At 32.8% G+C, this 17,554-nt stretch overlaps 1 protein-coding gene across 1 annotated transcript in view; it reads right to left on the bottom strand.

The window, feature by feature from the left end:
* Positions 1-17,554, bottom strand: part of LOC130902576 (intraflagellar transport protein 140 homolog) — a 34,113-nt gene that overhangs the window by 12,064 nt on the left and 4,495 nt on the right. The window contains exons 2-13 of the mRNA XM_057814800.1: positions 17,194-17,421; positions 15,010-15,283; positions 14,689-14,955; positions 11,830-12,417; positions 10,522-10,770; positions 6,979-7,383; positions 6,662-6,916; positions 5,349-5,575; positions 4,032-4,318; positions 1,819-1,982; positions 1,105-1,311; positions 50-267 (exon numbers count right to left, since the gene is read on the bottom strand). Of these exons, the coding sequence (XP_057670783.1) occupies positions 50-267; positions 1,105-1,311; positions 1,819-1,982; positions 4,032-4,318; positions 5,349-5,575; positions 6,662-6,916; positions 6,979-7,383; positions 10,522-10,770; positions 11,830-12,417; positions 14,689-14,955; positions 15,010-15,283; positions 17,194-17,421 (3,369 nt within the window). The remainder of the gene's footprint in view (positions 1-49; positions 268-1,104; positions 1,312-1,818; positions 1,983-4,031; positions 4,319-5,348; positions 5,576-6,661; positions 6,917-6,978; positions 7,384-10,521; positions 10,771-11,829; positions 12,418-14,688; positions 14,956-15,009; positions 15,284-17,193; positions 17,422-17,554) is intronic.

Consider the following 17,554-nt stretch of genomic DNA (forward strand, 5'->3'; position numbering starts at 1 on the left):
TAAAAGTAAAAGTGAAAAGTAACAGAGCTAATTATAAGTTGTTACTTACCTTTTTCACTATTGCCAACAAGTCAACTGCTTTATCGTATTGTTCATTGTCAATAAAATAATCAGCACACTTCTGAACTAGCGCTGGATCAGAATTTACATTCAACTCTGAAGCAATATCATGCAAGATATCGTACTGCTTTGTTTGAAACGCCAAATCTATAGCTTTATGCAACATTCCTCCTCTATGGTATAATATTGCAGATTTTTCCAAATCAGCTACAAATACGAAATAAAATTGTTTCTAGAAGTTTTCTTAGATATAGAGAGAGCCAGGGTTCTCCTGAAATGGAAGGGACCTATCTTTATCCAAAATCAGATGAGTAGGGTGTTTCAGATGCAATTCCTCTTCACATTTCTTGGTATACATTTGGTATCATAACGAAGGGAGTTAAGCTCCAATTATAACAACTTCTATAAAACAAACAAGACCGGCAAAGTATAGGGGAGGTAGTAGTAAAAAAGAGAAATATATGTTAATCATTTATACATGTATAATAGATATAGAGGTCATAGATAGATTTAGAAATTTCCTCAATATAGAAAAGGTTTGGGCGCATCACAAACAAATATAGAGAAATTTGTGCCATTGATAGTGAGATGTACCGTGCTAACTGGTTTGTACATTTCCGTAACCAGATTAATGAAATTCAAAAGGACATGCCAGAAATTTACTGAGCTTGGTTGGAAAGTGTTGATGCACCTACTGTATAACCAGGATATTGAACCATCTGACTATAATTTTTGTTTCAGTCTTTGCAAATTCACGCGATGGAAAAAATTAGATAATGAAGGAGACTTCGAAAACCATATGGACAAGATTTTTACCACCAAACTACAAGTTCTACCCTGATGAAATTATGAAATCCAAATTATGACAAAAAGTTAATGATAATAGTGTCCTTGCAATAAATCAATTATTATTGAAGAGAATTTTTTTCAAAGAATCAAAAAATGACCATATATTATTTAGCTACAGCTAATTTGGAATAACAATAACCATGACTCTTTAAGATATTTTATTTCATGTTTTTATTACCCCACAATGTTCCTCACCTTGTTCTTCGAAATATTTAGCAATTTGTATTTTTTCTTTATTAGATACGGTAGCACTTAAATTCCATAGTTCATTAATCATGTTATTTTCTTTACACAGACGTACAGCGTTACAATAAGCTGTGGCTTTTATAAACATGTTGACTGCTTCTTCGTAATTTCCAACAGTTTCGTAATATCGCGCCATATGGTAAAGAGCTGCTTTGTCTATAATAACAAATAATAAATAACCGACTTATCAATAATTACCGATGGCTAATAAAGTACTAAGGGTGCATTCTACTAAACACTCACGACCACAATCTTTCCCCTTCCACTTAGTCTTAAGGAAGGTAAAACAGAAAAAATAAAGCGAAAGCTTTAAGAGGTTATGTTATAATTTGTAAGTTGTCGAATTCTTCAGTTTAGTGGAGTGCTTAACTGATTTACATTCACGTAACATCAAAAATATCTTCTGAGACGATAGTAAAATATGTGATAGTGCCTCACAAGACGTTGCCATTTACATTGCTTGAGTTCTTTTAGCGCTCACTTCGTTCCACCTTCTGACATGGGTCGTCGTGAACGTTAGTTATGACCTCATGAGTGACTTTCTAGCCGAGACTACAACGATCGTAACCGCTATGTGGAATGCCCAAAAGAATGTTTCAGGCGCCGTGACCGCTTAGTGGAATGCGCTCTAAGTGCAAAACTTTTGCAATTGAGAAAAATTACCTTCTGAATTACTTCTTGCTAACTCTGAAGCTAAAGTTTCTTTACCCATAAAACACAAAACTCTAACTTGAGAGTAAATATCACCAGCATTTGAATATATTTTTAAAGCTAATGCCATATCTCCTTGGGACTCAATATACTGTCCCCACCATTTTAACATTTCCCTAAAATCACGATTTTATGTAGTAAAATTTTTTATATTCTGAAAGGAGACTTTCGACAATCAGCTGCTCATTTTATGTTACTATTTTCTATGATCCTTACGACTACGATTTAAAATTGTTAAGACATACAAGATGTCCCAAAAGTAATTACACATTTTTGTAAGTGGAATGCCCTATATTTGATAACAATTTCATGTAGCTAGGTGCGAACCTGCAACGTTTCTAGAGCTTTGGAAAAAATGTTTATTCTTGCTCTGCATACCAGACCTTCACAGCTTTTATTACCTCCTCGTTGGAAAATAATTTACGACCTTTTAAACTTTTCTTCAGTTGAGGAAAGATATGATAGTTGGACGGAGCCAAATCTGGTGAATAAGGGGGGTGTTCTAGTAATTCAAACCCTAATCACGAGTTTTTTGCTTGGCAACATAAGATTTGTGTGCAGGGGCGTTGTCCTGCAAAAACAAAACACCTTTCGACTTTTCTCTTTAATTTTTTCCCGTAGAGTAGTCAGTAATGTCGAATAGTAATCTCCAGTTATTGTTATACCCTTATCCAAAAAATCAATCATGATTACTCCGTGGTAATCCCAAAAAACTGAAGCAAGAACTTTCCCAGCAGATTTTTGGAAACGAAACTTCTTATGTCTTGAAGAACCAGAGTTTCATCATTCCATCGATTGTTGCTTTGTTTCTGGATCGTAGAACCCAAGTCTCATCCATAGTAACAATTCGATTTAAGAAGTCTACATCGTTTTCAAATCGACCACAGATCGAACGCGATGCTTGCACGCTTTTGGTCAATATTCAAACATTTGGGGATCCATTTTTCTCATGTCCAAATTGACGTGAACTATATGATGAACGGGTTCATATTAAATATTCAGTGTCTCAGATATCCGTTTTAGCCCAATTCGACAGTCTGATAAAATCATGTCATGAACTGCATCGATATTTTCGGGGACTGACACAGAAACTGGCCTTCCCGATCGATCATCATCTTCAATGGAAATTTACCTCTTTTGAAGCTTGTAGTCCAATTTTTCACGCTCGCATACGAAGGACATTGATCACCAAGGGTATTAAGCATATCTTCGTAAATTTGCTTACCTTTTAACCCTTTTAAATACAGGTACTTGATGATGGCTCGTGAGTCCAATTTTTCGATTTTCACTCTGGTTTACTTTTTGACGTCAAACTTTACACTGACACTTTTAAGTTATTGTTCGTTGTTAGGGTCTAGGCTAACTTGATATCAATACATCCTCGTAATTTAGAGAAGTAAAGTTTAGAACAATGTCTTAAAAGATACATTGAAATATTAATTGTGAAGATTGACGTTCTTTCATTGTGATGTTCAAATATTATAGATTGTGGTAAGTATAAATTACTTTATAATTTCAAATATATATTATTAATGCATAAAATATCACCAAAGGTTCCTCTCATATTATACATAAGGCAAGATGAGGGTTCTCGTCCTGAAAATATAACAATTTTCTACATCATGCTTTTTCTTATTTGCCTTAAAGTATGTCAAGATTCAACAGCAAGTCATTATGAAATATTAGGTACTTATAAGGCCCTCGTCCCATTAGGACGACGCCACGTGGTATTGATGCGTTTCAATACATAGTTGTCAAGTAAAATATTGTATGCCTTCTGCAACATGGGACCAGGCCTTCTTTATTTCATTCGTTAATTAACAGCTATGACTTATGTGCGAACTTTTTTGAAAAAGTAAAGAGAAAATGGAAATGGATACATTATCCCCTACGGAAACCAACAGCAAACATAACCAGACAAACACTAAATTATAAAACAATAAGCAAAAGAGAAGAGACAGCTCTTTATGCTCATGGAAAGAAGCTGCAGAAATAACCAAAAACAGAAGAAAATGGAGAGCGTTCGTCAACAAAAATGAATACCTTATTGTTAAAACTAATAAATCTCTAAATTCTAAAAATAAACGTTGATTAAACATCAATCATTCGACAAAATAATGACATGGCGTTTAAATAACTTCTGTTAAACACTCAAAAAAACCTACTTATCTTTCGTTTTCGCCATATAATTCTGCAGCTGTTGCGGATGATCGCTAAGCATTCTAGGAACATCGTATAGGTGTGTATTAGCTCGCTCATATCTTGCAGCTGCTTCTTTAAAATCTCCCGATTGTTCTAACATTCTAGCCCAAGTATGCTCTGTATTTCTCAAATTTATCCTATCGTTAGATTCGGCTACAGCATGTGCAGCATCCAGCTTATTACGGCTACGAAGTAATTTATTTAGAAGATCGTATCGCCCACATTGGATATATAATTGTTCTGCTTCTTCCTATGAATAATAAAATATAATTCAAATAAACTAAGAAACAATAGTGAAGAATTTTTTGGAAATATAAGTAGAGTAGAATAAAAAGAATTGATTCCAGCAGTATACTCAACTTTTATGACTTATGAAGGATTAACAGAACAAACAAAAAACATAAATAACCAAACTGAAATAAGTACGAAAACAATGTAGATAGCTACAAGGTAATATACAGTATATATATATATATATATATATATATATATATATATACATATATATATATATATATATATATATATATATATATATATATATATATACCATATAGGTTAGGTACGGACACCTTCGGTCTGGATTGGTCGTGATTAACTAGTGAGCTTGGGGCTCTTTATGTTACCTTTTATTTTCCACGATTTGGAAACTAGCTAATGACCCTCCCATCTTTTATCTTTTTGTAGCTTATTTGTTAGCATTTCTAATCAGAATCTATTTCTAGTTCTGTTTTGAGGCAATTTATTGTGTCGTCCAGCATTTGAATTTTCGTCAAGACAGGGCCACTCTTTGTTGTTTGTTGTCAATTCCCATTTCTGGAATTAATTTAATGGTCTTCGGTTCCTGGTTGAACGGAGATGCCAGAAGATGGCGGGTAGGCTACGGGAGCTCTACATATCCATCAGCTCTTCTGGTGGAATCCGTTACTTGGATTTCCGCATCTTCTTAAAAAAAGTGGTGGCATCAAAAGATCTCAGACAAAAATATCAGAATGTACTCAATTCCGTTAAAATAAGATGTTTTTTATTTAATAACTAGTTCTGAAATAAACGTTTCTTTTTATAATTCTGATTCTTCTATAACGCCATAAAATGCACAGACCCTCCAGTATCGTTACACTGTAATTAAAAACCGTGCAAACAAATCTTGGTGTAAAAAAAAAGTCAATATTTATTCAGTCTTCCATTTCAGAAAGAATAAGATCAAGAATTGGTCCTTCGAAGGTAATTTAAATGAAACGACAATTTCTGAATGTCCTTGAAACAAACTTATTTCTTACCAGCATATTTAAGTGAATAGCTAAGAGAGCAACTTTCGCTTCTAATTCCAAAGTATTATCGGCATCAGCAAGTCTTAAAGCTCGAGCAGCTCCTGCATTTCCCACGTGACCCAAACAAACACTGGCAACATCTAGTCTTTTAGTTTTTACGCACATTTTTGCTAAACTATTCCATACTCCCTTACTTTCGATTAGTTTGATAGATTTAAAGGCGGAGTCCATATCACCTATAGAATAATGTTAAATTATTAGTAATGACAAGGGTGTTTCCAGACAACTGTTTTGGGGAGGGGCAATTTCATATTTCATAAATATTATACAAATAACTAGAAGACAATCAAAATATCACCATGTGAATGTTTCTTGGGCTATTAGGCCATCATCGAAAATGACTATTGCCAATAGAAGTTTCGCCAACTAGTGCTGTTAGCATCTTAAGAAGTTACTACTGATGCTGATGGTGCTCCACACAAAAAAGCTCGCTAGGTTGTTCTAATGAAGGAAATGTAAACTAAAGATTATTTGGAAAACGGCCCAGATATACATAATTCACATTTATTGGACCCAATCTTCATTTGAATGAACACTTTCCATAACTTATTTACGCGTTTTAAGTGAAATATCATCGATTAATAACAGTAGATGAAATTTGGATCAACCACTGCACTACTGAAATTAGAAACTGTCAAGATTGTGGATTGCAAATAGCAAACCTGCTCTAAGGAACGCAAAGACGGTTTTATCGGCCGGCAAAGTAATTACGACTGTTTTTTGGGATGGTCATGGGATTATCTCCATAGGAGAGTATCAAGCATCATTGTTGAATACAGTGAATCGTGATATTGCAAAAAAAGCGACCGCATTTGAAGAGAAAAAAAGTGTTTTTCCAAAAGGATGACATACCTTCTATCACTTCGGTGATTGCCATGGATAAGATTCACGAATTGTACTTCGAATTGTTTGACCATCCACCGTAATCACCAGATCTGGCCATTAATGACTTTTTTCTGTTACCTAGCCTCAAGCTTTCACTTACAGGATAAAACGTTATCGCAAACGTAAACGTTTATTTTGAGGAGAAAGACTGAAGTTATTTTATGGCAGGTTTAAAAATGTTAGGGCATCGTTGAAAAAAGTGGTTAAACGTAATAGAAGACAATGTTAATAACAAAAATCTAAGGTGGAGAATATTTCAGAAAATACTCCTACTTGAACATTTTTTTTGTAAAGAAAAAATTAAGTAAGATTCAGAAAAGACTTTTTAGCTATTCTATTTCGTTGCTATAAATTATATTAGTAGCTACATAACTTACCTAAAGACGAGTAATAACTGAAATCCAATATAGCTTTTCCAGTGACGTCGTCACATTTTTCCAATCCAATAAAATCATTCATAATATCTCTCATGATACTCAATTTTTGAACTGACACAACGAAAGGAGCAACGCATGCCAACAATTTGGTTTCAATATCTGTCGGTTTAATGTCGTGAATTTTGATATTGTTTTCAGGAGACACAAACATCGTAACCAAAATATTATCATCGTCTGTTACGTTTTTATTTTCTTCTAGAAATAAAAGCGTTCAATTATGGTAATTGTTAAATTTTCAAAATATCATTTTGTTTCACCTGATTTAGATCTTGCATTAAATCCTTTCTTCGGCAATAACATCTTAAGTTTTCTGGCACTACAAATTAACAGCCTGGAATCATTTTGTTCCCAACAAAATCCCACTGGAATCCTATTCTTACAGTTATCATCTAAAATGTGTTCCGTTCTAGTTTCTTTCTCCTTATTATCAATATTATCAATCGGATGGTTTTCCAAGAAATCATATTTTCTAAAATCATAAACCGCAACTGTATCTATTTCTATATCCCAAACATATAATTTTCCATCTGGTACAAGATTTGCAGCTGCCAATGTGAAAGCGACTTTAGTACCATTCGAGTTGGTTTTAGCCTGAATTATTTCTCCAAAATCGGGTACCATTTCAAACATCGTTCGCACCGGAGTTAGAAGTTTTGGTTTTTCTATAAATATCAAAATTCAATAATCAGTGCAATAGGTTGATTGAGTAAAATTTTTTTAAAACAACCAAACTTGTATTAAACAATGAAGTTTTTGGCGTAAATTTTTGTATATTTGGTATTTAAGAATAGATGCCGGAAATGACAAATATGAAAAAGTATATTATGAACTTATGAAATGTAAAGGAAAGTTGATTATATATTGCTAATAATTAGCGGGAAAATTTTCTATCGAGTTAAAATTCATTAAATTACTAAAAAATTATTATAATGTATAAAAAACATTTTACATAGATCTAAGAATAATAGATTAGTTTCAATCGTACATACAAGTTGGATAATAAGCACATGCGCAATGCAGCTTAACGGTACCAAATTATGTGAACCTAATAATAATGATTATTATTTCTTTAAGTAAAGAATTGTTATGAATAAAAGTAATTAATATGTTGTTGATGATGTAAGTATCCTTCTCTAGATAGCAGCGCCGCGCCATGGTTATTGTAAACTTCGGACAATATGATAACCAATCCATTGTGTAGAAATTGGTCTCAGTTTCAAGACCTGTATGTAAAACCGTGGTTTTAATACCCATAAAAAGAAAACTGTTTTCGTTGTGGAAAAAATAAATAAACCGAAGGAATTAAATCAAAATCTAAAAATACTCTATGAAAGAGTCTTCCTTCAAAGCTAGCGTAGTCCAGAGAATTGTCAACTTCTGGGGAATCCTATGGGCTAGTGTGAGGGTGACCGAAAGGATTACATATTTAGAAAGGATAACTAGAGATATCGGTAATTTCTGTTAAAGAACAAATAAATTGGCAACAGGACTGGCGCCTCCGCATAAAGCTTTGGAAGGTGGACAAAATTTTAGTGGCCATGAGAACTAAATAGTCCTGACATGTTTTTGTGATATTTTTGTGGAGAACAAATTTACTTTAATGATAATGACACTGTTGAGTTTATTAAAAACAAAAATTATCCACTGCAAACAAAGCTATAATAGTACCACCCCAAATAAGTTGGAATATCTGGAGCCATTGGCGATATTCAACCTGAATACACTGTTTACACCACCACTACACCAACTCACAATTACACTAATAACTTGACTTACCTGTTTTATACTTATATTTTCCCACCAATAAACCTTTTCCCACGTAAATCAATCAACTCCTTGGCGGGAATATTCATGTTCATTCTTTGACTACTAAACTAAAGGGTGGTCTCTGAAGACGATAACTTGGTTATCGAAACGTGCGTCAGACAGTGTAATTGTTAGTGTTGGTGTAAACATTGTATTCAGTACCATCCAAAATAGTTTAACCAAATTGAGAAAACTATAATAGCTCTGTACATAAAGGTTACAGTTATTAGTTGATACTGTTTATATCATCGGAACCATTCATACGTCTTCGTCCCATCAAAACTTTCCAGTTCCATAAGACTTAACTGTGCATACTCCCTGATAATCCATTTTTATAATATCCTCCAGTATATAAACAATTTCGTCATCCTCTTTCTATTAGCACATGGTCTTTTGAAAATTATTCAAGTCATTTTAGGGCTCAATTTTTTCAATTTTGTTTGTAGCTTTTATTTCCAGTTGCTTTTGTTGAATGGTATTGACATAATGGAAAAATCAGATTTTTGGAATATGTTCACATAATTTTTGTGAATATTTTTATTTAATAATAGAGAAACAGACTGACATTAGAACTTTTCGGAATCTATGATCGGGGTTATCCCGATATAAATCTGATTGTTCGGAAACTAACCCCGATCACGTTCATTCCTGTTAGAAAACTGAGTTAATCAAGTCGTAGTCATATGATAGAATCCTTTGCACCCTCAACCAGTGGATAAATGCGATCAGCTGATAGTTTACTTCATGTGTCTTGAAAATTAAAAATGACTTATTTCCCTCAAACGGTTGGCTACTATTAATTCCCATGAGCAGCGTAATTTATTTGTTATTTTTCAAACTTTTCGGCGTTTCAACATAAAAATAGCTTATTGGTATTAAACAAAATCCGTGTAAGGCTATGAATTATTGATAACTGCTCGATAATATTAAACATAAAAAAATCTATTATATAACTACATAAATATTTCATTAACTCAAAAAAGTTCTTTTAGATCATGTTTTAAATTTGAAATTTCCACAGTGAATTGACGTAATGTTCGGAAACTGTGATCTCAATCTCGTTCTGAGTTATGATTCGCAATCAGCTGATAGGTGTTCTATCTGAACCCAGTTTAGTTTCCGAAAAGCACTTACTACTACTACTACTGTGTCCACTCATATCCAAGTTGCCTCCGTAATTTTGTACCCTCCACCAAGTCTCCTTACATATTCACCCACTTGGTCATTCCATCTTGCTCTTGGTCTTCCCAGTGGGCGCTTCCCTTCTGGTTGACCTCTCCACACTCTTCTTACATGGCCCAGCCATCTAATTCTTCTACTTCTTATAACAGCCACAATATCTGGTCGTCTGTACCGGTTCTCTGTTTTTCAATATTCTCTATACAAAAGCACTTGCTGGTATATTTGGGATCGGGAGGAAAAGATCTACCAAAGAATTTTAGAGCTGCAACTTCTGCATTGAACAGTTCAATTGTATTGAGACTTTGCTGTTAATAATTGATATTTGTAACAGCAAAATCTCAATAAATAATAACATGCGAGTTTTGTAATTTTTTAAATGAAGTTGAAGACTGTATAAACTACAATTAGATTTCATTGAATTTCCCACAACGTAAGGTTTGCAGTATCTGGGCGCAATGTTTTAAGTTTTTTTAAAATATACTACTCCGTTCATTTGAGGTCCTTTGCCAATAAATCTGTGGGTATCCTCGTCCGTGATTGTGTGTAGTACTAATAATTGTGATTTTGAAGAGAAAAAATCAAGCATTTTTGATCAATTTGAAAAATATCAACAACCAAAATTATAATAACCAATAGAACAAGTGTATTTTTTGAAAACAGACTTTTAAATGCAATTGAATAAAGCAAAAATAGAACTTCTCTTTACAGTTAAATTTGCTGAAAAACTTTTGGCCGTGAAACCATAAATTACAATAGGCTTTCAATAAATGTTTTACCAACTACATAATAAATATATTAATCTAGTTACTAACCTATGGATAAATCATAAATCTTCAAATAACCTTCCATAGTAAAGATAGTCAAAAAATTAGAGCTAACATCAATATCAATATTTTCACCTTCAGCCATACCTGTAGCTATGGTAAATAGAAAAGTACCACTCCATGTAAAAATGGAAACAGTTTTCGCGTTCATTGATATTATTTTTTTATAATATACTCTAATGGACTCGTTTTCATCGTCAAAACTTGTTAGACGACGAACTGAGAAATTGTTGGTTCCTAGAAATAAATGAAAATATCACTGTTCTCCTCATCTTAACATCAGTTAAAATTTTCTCTTGTTCATAAAAAGTAGCTAGCTACGAGTAATACAGGTCTATATACAGGATTGTAACATAAAAATAAGTAAATATTAATATCTTCTTGTATGAATTTATATGTTTGACTTGCTGATCCGGCAGACTTCGTACTTCCTCAATCGATAAATAAAAGACCTAAACTTTTGAAATGATATAAACTTAAATCACACAAAAGGACTTTTTTTATTACAACAAATAAAAAAAATGCTCGGTATGAATGAAGTTTTATTATTATTTTCGATTAATTACACATGATGTTGGTTACTTACAGTAAAGAGTTTTCTTGAAATATTGGCTATTTATAGGCTTCAGTCTGTTAATCAATTTAAAGCTTTTTGATAAACTATATTTTTTGTTTTGTGGTGCGTAAATAAACAAAGATGACGGTTTTCCGACGCATGAAAACGCGACGTATAATTGTCCATGCGCGAAACAGGGACACTCCAAGTTGATTCCACAAACTTCTAATGACTGGTCTTGCGATTTATTTATAGTTACTGCAAAAGCCAGAAGTACGTTTAAAATCGAATGGTGAATCCATTGGAATCATCGGTATACGCGGTATCAAGACATTCTCTCCTTTGTATTTTCCATTTATAATTTTTTTCCTTTTTCAAAGCCAGTCTTGTTCCATAGCACGGTCGTGGTTGATAATGTTATGCAGCATGATGACAACTGATCCTTCTTTTAACTACAAATTATGGGGTGGTAATCCCGGCAATACCAGTAATTTTAAACACTCCGTAGGATAGTTGAGTACGTTATCCTGGTTCATTACGGTGTCGACTTGAAAGAAACCAACTGTCTCGGAAGAAAATTCTTAATGGTAAGCCAATTATGGTTATTGAAATGTTGCGCTATATTTGGGAAAATCAAAATATCTTATCTATTTTTTTCGTTATAAAAAAGTTGTTAAAGCAACCATCAATATCAGTCAATAAAGATATATTAAAAAGAGGTTAAGTAAAATAAAACTCACCATTATCGCCAGAAGGTTCCTTCGCTCTGTCAATATTGGTATTATTCCATAATATTTCATAAACCAAAATACTTCTTCCTGTAGTAAATGCTAATATTTCAGTAGAAATAGACATGTTAGTCACTTGGGCATCTAACTCCAACAAATATTCCCCAATGTCACTTTCAATCAAAATTTGTGTAGAAGTCTTCTGTATCGCCCAAATTTTTTCTGAAAAAGAACTGCAAATGCTCTGTTCTTTCATTATATATACAGATGTGACACAATTAACGCTCAACAGAGGTAACCTGAGCATTAAAGAGCCCCAAGCTAACTGTTTTATAGTACCACTGATTGTATTAACATTGTTCAATTCCCAAGCATCTTCAGGATTTTCCAAATTCACATAGTTCTGTTTTTTTGTCCAAAAATATAGTCTTCCTATATTAGTACCGCCACAGAGAGTTTGATTTAAGGTGCAGTACGCAATGCAGGTAAATATTTCGTTTACTGTCTGGTATTTGTCCTGAGTATCATATAGTTTCATTTGTGTGGGAAGAACGTAGTTGTCGTTAGACTCGATATCCCAAACACGAACCGTTAAATCACCTAAATGTGTAAAACAGTGTGATCAGGATGATTATTTCAAAAAGGAAGTAGAAAATCATCACTTTTGACACCTTTGAGTGGTACACTCAGATGAAAAAAATTGAATGTGATTGTATTTTTCAGTAAAAAGAAGCGGTGATCAAAGGTAGCAGAAGAAGATATAAATTCGAGCTTGTTAATTATGATAAAAATTATGAGGTTGAACTTTAGACTGTACAGTTATATGGACTGCTACTCCTGTTTTTCTCAGCAATAGGAAAATGGCGTTATATCTATTAGAACTTACCTCAACCAGTGAGAATTATAGATTGGCTTTCTTAAAATCGGAAATTTAATTTTACAAAAACGATTTATTTTGTTTTTAGATTTCAATTAACAAAAGAGAACAGAAACATTGCTTTCCGATTCTTTTTTTATAAACTAATAACCCGACTCCTTGAAGATCATGATTCTTTTAAAATAATTACAATGATTTTGAATCAAGTATCAAAAAAAAAGTTTCAAACCATAAAAGCATTGAAGAAAATTCAATTCCTTCGGAGTCAATAAAAGCAGCCAAGAAAAATAGTGCATAATCATGCAGGACCGTTAATTCTTCTAATATTTCACCACTTTCTTGGGCAGAATAGCATGTTACTGTAGGGTCTAAGATTTGTTTAATAGTTAAGACTTACACCCCTGGATGACGTCAATTTGCTCAAAACATTGTCAAGAGCTAAATATAAGTGACCTAGGATAATATCGCAATAAAAATGCAATAGTGAGGCTAACTTTAAATAGACCTGAGAGTAAATTAGTGTCTGGAGGTTATCAGAAGTTTTCCAAGGAAAACGAGACAGAAACTCTCTACTTTTCCACCTTCATTAGAACTAATCATAAGGAGAGCACAAATACAGACAAATGGTTTAATCTACTACCGGAAGAATCAAATTTTAGCATCTGCACACTGATATTAACATCCCACGCTGAATAAGAACAAATATACAAAAGGATGGAAAAGGAATTAAAAATATTAGAGCTCAGGGTAAATGGCGAAAAGATTAAATATACCTGGAAATGCAACAATAATGTCATTATTAGGATAATGAGACGAAAATGTAGTTGCATAAGTTTGTAGAGCAATCGTGTCCCCAAATAATATTGTGAAAGTAAAAGGAATATCCAGTGCAGCAAAGATACAATTCTTCCAAATCATGATTAAACCCACTATACAGTGTGGGTGTAAATTCTAAATACTGACTCAAAAGAATGGTGAAAAAATAGGAGTTTCGGAGAAGAAAGTGCTCCAAAAATTACTGAGGCAGGCGTGAAAATGGACAATGATTTATGAAAAAGGAAAACGAATGCTTAACAAAAATAAAGATATTACGGGCTTAATATCACAAAAGTAGTAGAGTAGAGTAGTAAAACCCAAAGAGTTAAGTAATTGGAGAGTGTGTGTTGAATAAATGCAAGTAGAAAGACCACAAATGGAAGGAGCGGGAATCAGAAGAAGAGAAAGCCCAAAAAGAAGTTAATAGGAATGTTAACATCAAATTTGGAGAAAAGTGGGAATAACTGAGTGTAGAGAAAGAACAGAGGAAAGAAACGGATAGAGAGGTATAGTAAAGAGATAAAGAAGAAGAATAAAACATCACTTAAAGAGTTTAAATATACTGAGGAGAAATATGTATTTTCTAATTTAGAATAATATATATATGAACTATGAAGCAGTCAATTCGTATACATATAAGTAAATAGAATTTAATTCGTTATTGATCTGAAGTATATAGTCAGAGTACCTCGAACGGATCAGTATCTTCAATGTCGGTTGTACAAGTGATCCACGTACTGCACATTCAATATGAATAATCTTTTGTTTATGATTAATTAGAAACTAGATTTAATTATGAGGACTCGAAAATATTTGAATTGACAGCAAAAACTGATAACGGGCATGAGAAAGCTTCCTTGTATGCTATTATTGTTAATTGTAACTTTTTTTTTCGTAGGTAACAGTATATATTATGGTGATGATTTTAATTAATCATTTAATCAGAAGAAAATGTCAGTAATAAAGAATACTTCCATTTTGAATAAATAACTAAAATGTGAGAAGGGTTTTAGGTATTTGAGAACCTCAAAATTCAAACTGTATCGCTAGATTGCAGATCCACTCACAAAAAAATCAACAAAAATCAGAGTGAAGAAGAGAATATAAGAACTCACAACGATTAATTGATGCATACTGGAATGAAAATATAATAGCATAAATTGGATGTGAGATTTTACCTGTTAATATAGCGACGCAACTGTTTCCAGCCCAAGTAATTCCTTGACTTCCGATATTTCTAGTTTGTACTCTACCGCTCAGTTTTACCCTTGCCATTTCATTCAAGACTCCTTGATAATCCACGGAAAAATAACAAATAGTGAAACCTTCTAACATTATAAGCATAGAATCTTTCGTCGGATGAAATAAAATGTTCAAAATTACGATACCATCAGTAGTAAACACCTTAGAACAAGACCCACTGGTGTTTATGTAATGGAGAGATCCTACAATTTAAAATTCAAAGGAGTAATATATATTTTATATGTTCGTAATGTTACCTCTTTGAGTGGCAACAAAAAAATTGACGTTATCTGTTCTATCTTGAATTTTAAACTTCCTGGCTGTTGTTTTTGGTCTCCAGTTACTGAACATATCTAAAGCATGTTCGTCACCATTAACAGCTGCTTTAGCTAGTCCTTCTACGTCAAATTCCACATTACTTTTAACTGTACGTCTAAATGTTAGATGAATAATTGATTCTTTGAGATCCAAGTGGAAAGAAAGATTGGTCTCCCCTCTGCTGTCAACTTTCCAACCAATAACAGATCCTGTCTATAAAGATAAACTATAAGATGGTTGGCAATAACAATTTTCGTTGAACCAAAAGACATCTTGATCACCCATCTTTATATTCTCCTAGAGCAGTATTAACAGCTTGCATACGACGAGTTTTGGAATTTCTAGCCTACATTTTGGTAACAATTACGAATTTCAACCAAGAGCGTTTGATGGAACCTAAATCGGTACAGTCAAGTATATATCTTGTGGTAGTGGATAAAACAAGATAATTTAGATATCTTGCTCATATGAATGACGAAAAATACTCTAAACCTTAATAATAGGTAACAAGCAGTGGTTATCAAAGTATATCAAGATTATCTTTAACAATATAACATTCGTCAATCGACTAGCTTTGTTTCAAAGTAGTCGTAGATTCTTCAAAAGCTATAGTTAAAAAAAGAACACCAGAGAAGACTTGGCAAAGCCTTCTATAAGTTGAATCCATACTTGGAAAGTTGAAAGGATACAGACGAATAAAACAAATCTTTTCTCCTAATGATTATTTCTTTTTAGACTGAATGTCTTTTCTCTACTTATTGTCACAAAACGTATAAAAATGCCTTGAATTTTCAATACTGTCTTCAAACACTCTCTTCTCCAATTTTATAAAGTCAATCCAGTTACAGACACGAGTGTGTCATTCCTAGTGAAAACTGACTGACTGCTTTACTTCAAAATAGTGCGGAATGTGTGAAAAACGAAAATAAATAGTAATTACCAGATACCAACTTTAATCCAAAAGAACAAAACTATAAATGAACAGAGACCAGATTAAGAACAAAATTGGAAGATCGGTTGTCCCGGTTGTGTGTGAAGGCCTTCGATATCTTTTGGCAATGTTGGAAAAGGTAAATACAAATCAACCTAAATTAAGAGGTTCTTTGACAGACTAGGACTGCCGTTTAAAATCCCAAAATGGATAGAATACCATCAAACATATATTCACAATTTTTATTTCTCAGGGTATCCAAACAAAAGTTAACACACAGAATATTATTAACGTTTTTATTCAATCTTTTAAACAAAACTTCACAAATAGGTGGCGCTCAAGAAACAAAGAATAGTTATAATTTCATCTAAAGATGGCGTTGCTAATTTCAAAGTGATATTAAAAATATGAAAACGAAGAAAAAGATTAATTACAGAAATAGCAATATCTCGGCGTGAATTTTTATTGTCATACATATTCTTCACCAAATTAACGATGACTGGTATAATGTAAGATTTTTGGCGCACAACGATTGATAACAAAAATACATCGTGGCGTGGTTAAGTCGCAGTCAAATGGTCACAGGTCCAAGTCTAACTGAGAAATGTGCAATTTTGTATGTTGCCATTCTATAATAGTATTTTTCAGTAAATTAACTTGATTTTACAGCTCTGATAAAATTTTTTTTGTAAAATAAATCATCTATGTGAGCCCTTAGCCAAAGAGATTTCAAAATGTAAAACAGCTTCGAAATCATTTAAATGGTTCGTACACATGTTACCTTATAATATGTTTGGTAGATGTAATATCATAATGAACGTGAATAAAAAACATTTTTTTGAAAAAACTTGTAAATGTGAAACTATTTTTAGAATTATAAGACTTGAAGGGACAAAATAAAAGAATTAAGTGAAAGGTATTCAAAAAATCAAAGCTCAAGTCGTTGAAAATTCGAATTAAATGATATATTAAGCCTTAACTAGAAAGCTTAGGATATAGAAATAGCAACTAAGTAACAGAAAAATGTCTCATTTTATCTTTAGAATTTACAACTGAAAAGAAAAAAAAATTGTATTTCAATAATTTTTCACTTCATGAAGTAACATTGAGAGAGAGAGAAAATGGAGTTTTTCGAAAAGGAAAAGAAGATAATATAAATTCTATTTATACGTAAATAATTCAATAGCATTACCGAGTCGCATGACACCAATCGTGTTCCCTTTTCGCTAAATCCCAGGAAGGCTATTGGAGCCTTATGCGGACCAACTACATTCGTAAAATCTTTGTCGGTACCATTCCAAATTCTTAATTCGCCATTTTCCCATCCTGTCACTAAAATAATTTTAGTCGGATGCCAAGCAAGAGTTGTCACTTGGAAACCTCTATGAACAGGATAATTTACTGTTTTCAACGACTCGCCCTATAAAATCAAATCTTGTTAATAGATTTTTCTCAAAAAATAATATGTTTTATATGTTAAGGTGAGAGGGGGATATAATGAAAATTTACAATGATAGGGTGAACAATTTATAGATTTATATGATGAAATTTAA

Source organism: Diorhabda carinulata, chromosome X (assembly GCF_026250575.1).
Source record: "Diorhabda carinulata isolate Delta chromosome X, icDioCari1.1, whole genome shotgun sequence".
Taxonomy (NCBI): Eukaryota; Metazoa; Arthropoda; class Insecta; order Coleoptera; family Chrysomelidae; genus Diorhabda; species Diorhabda carinulata.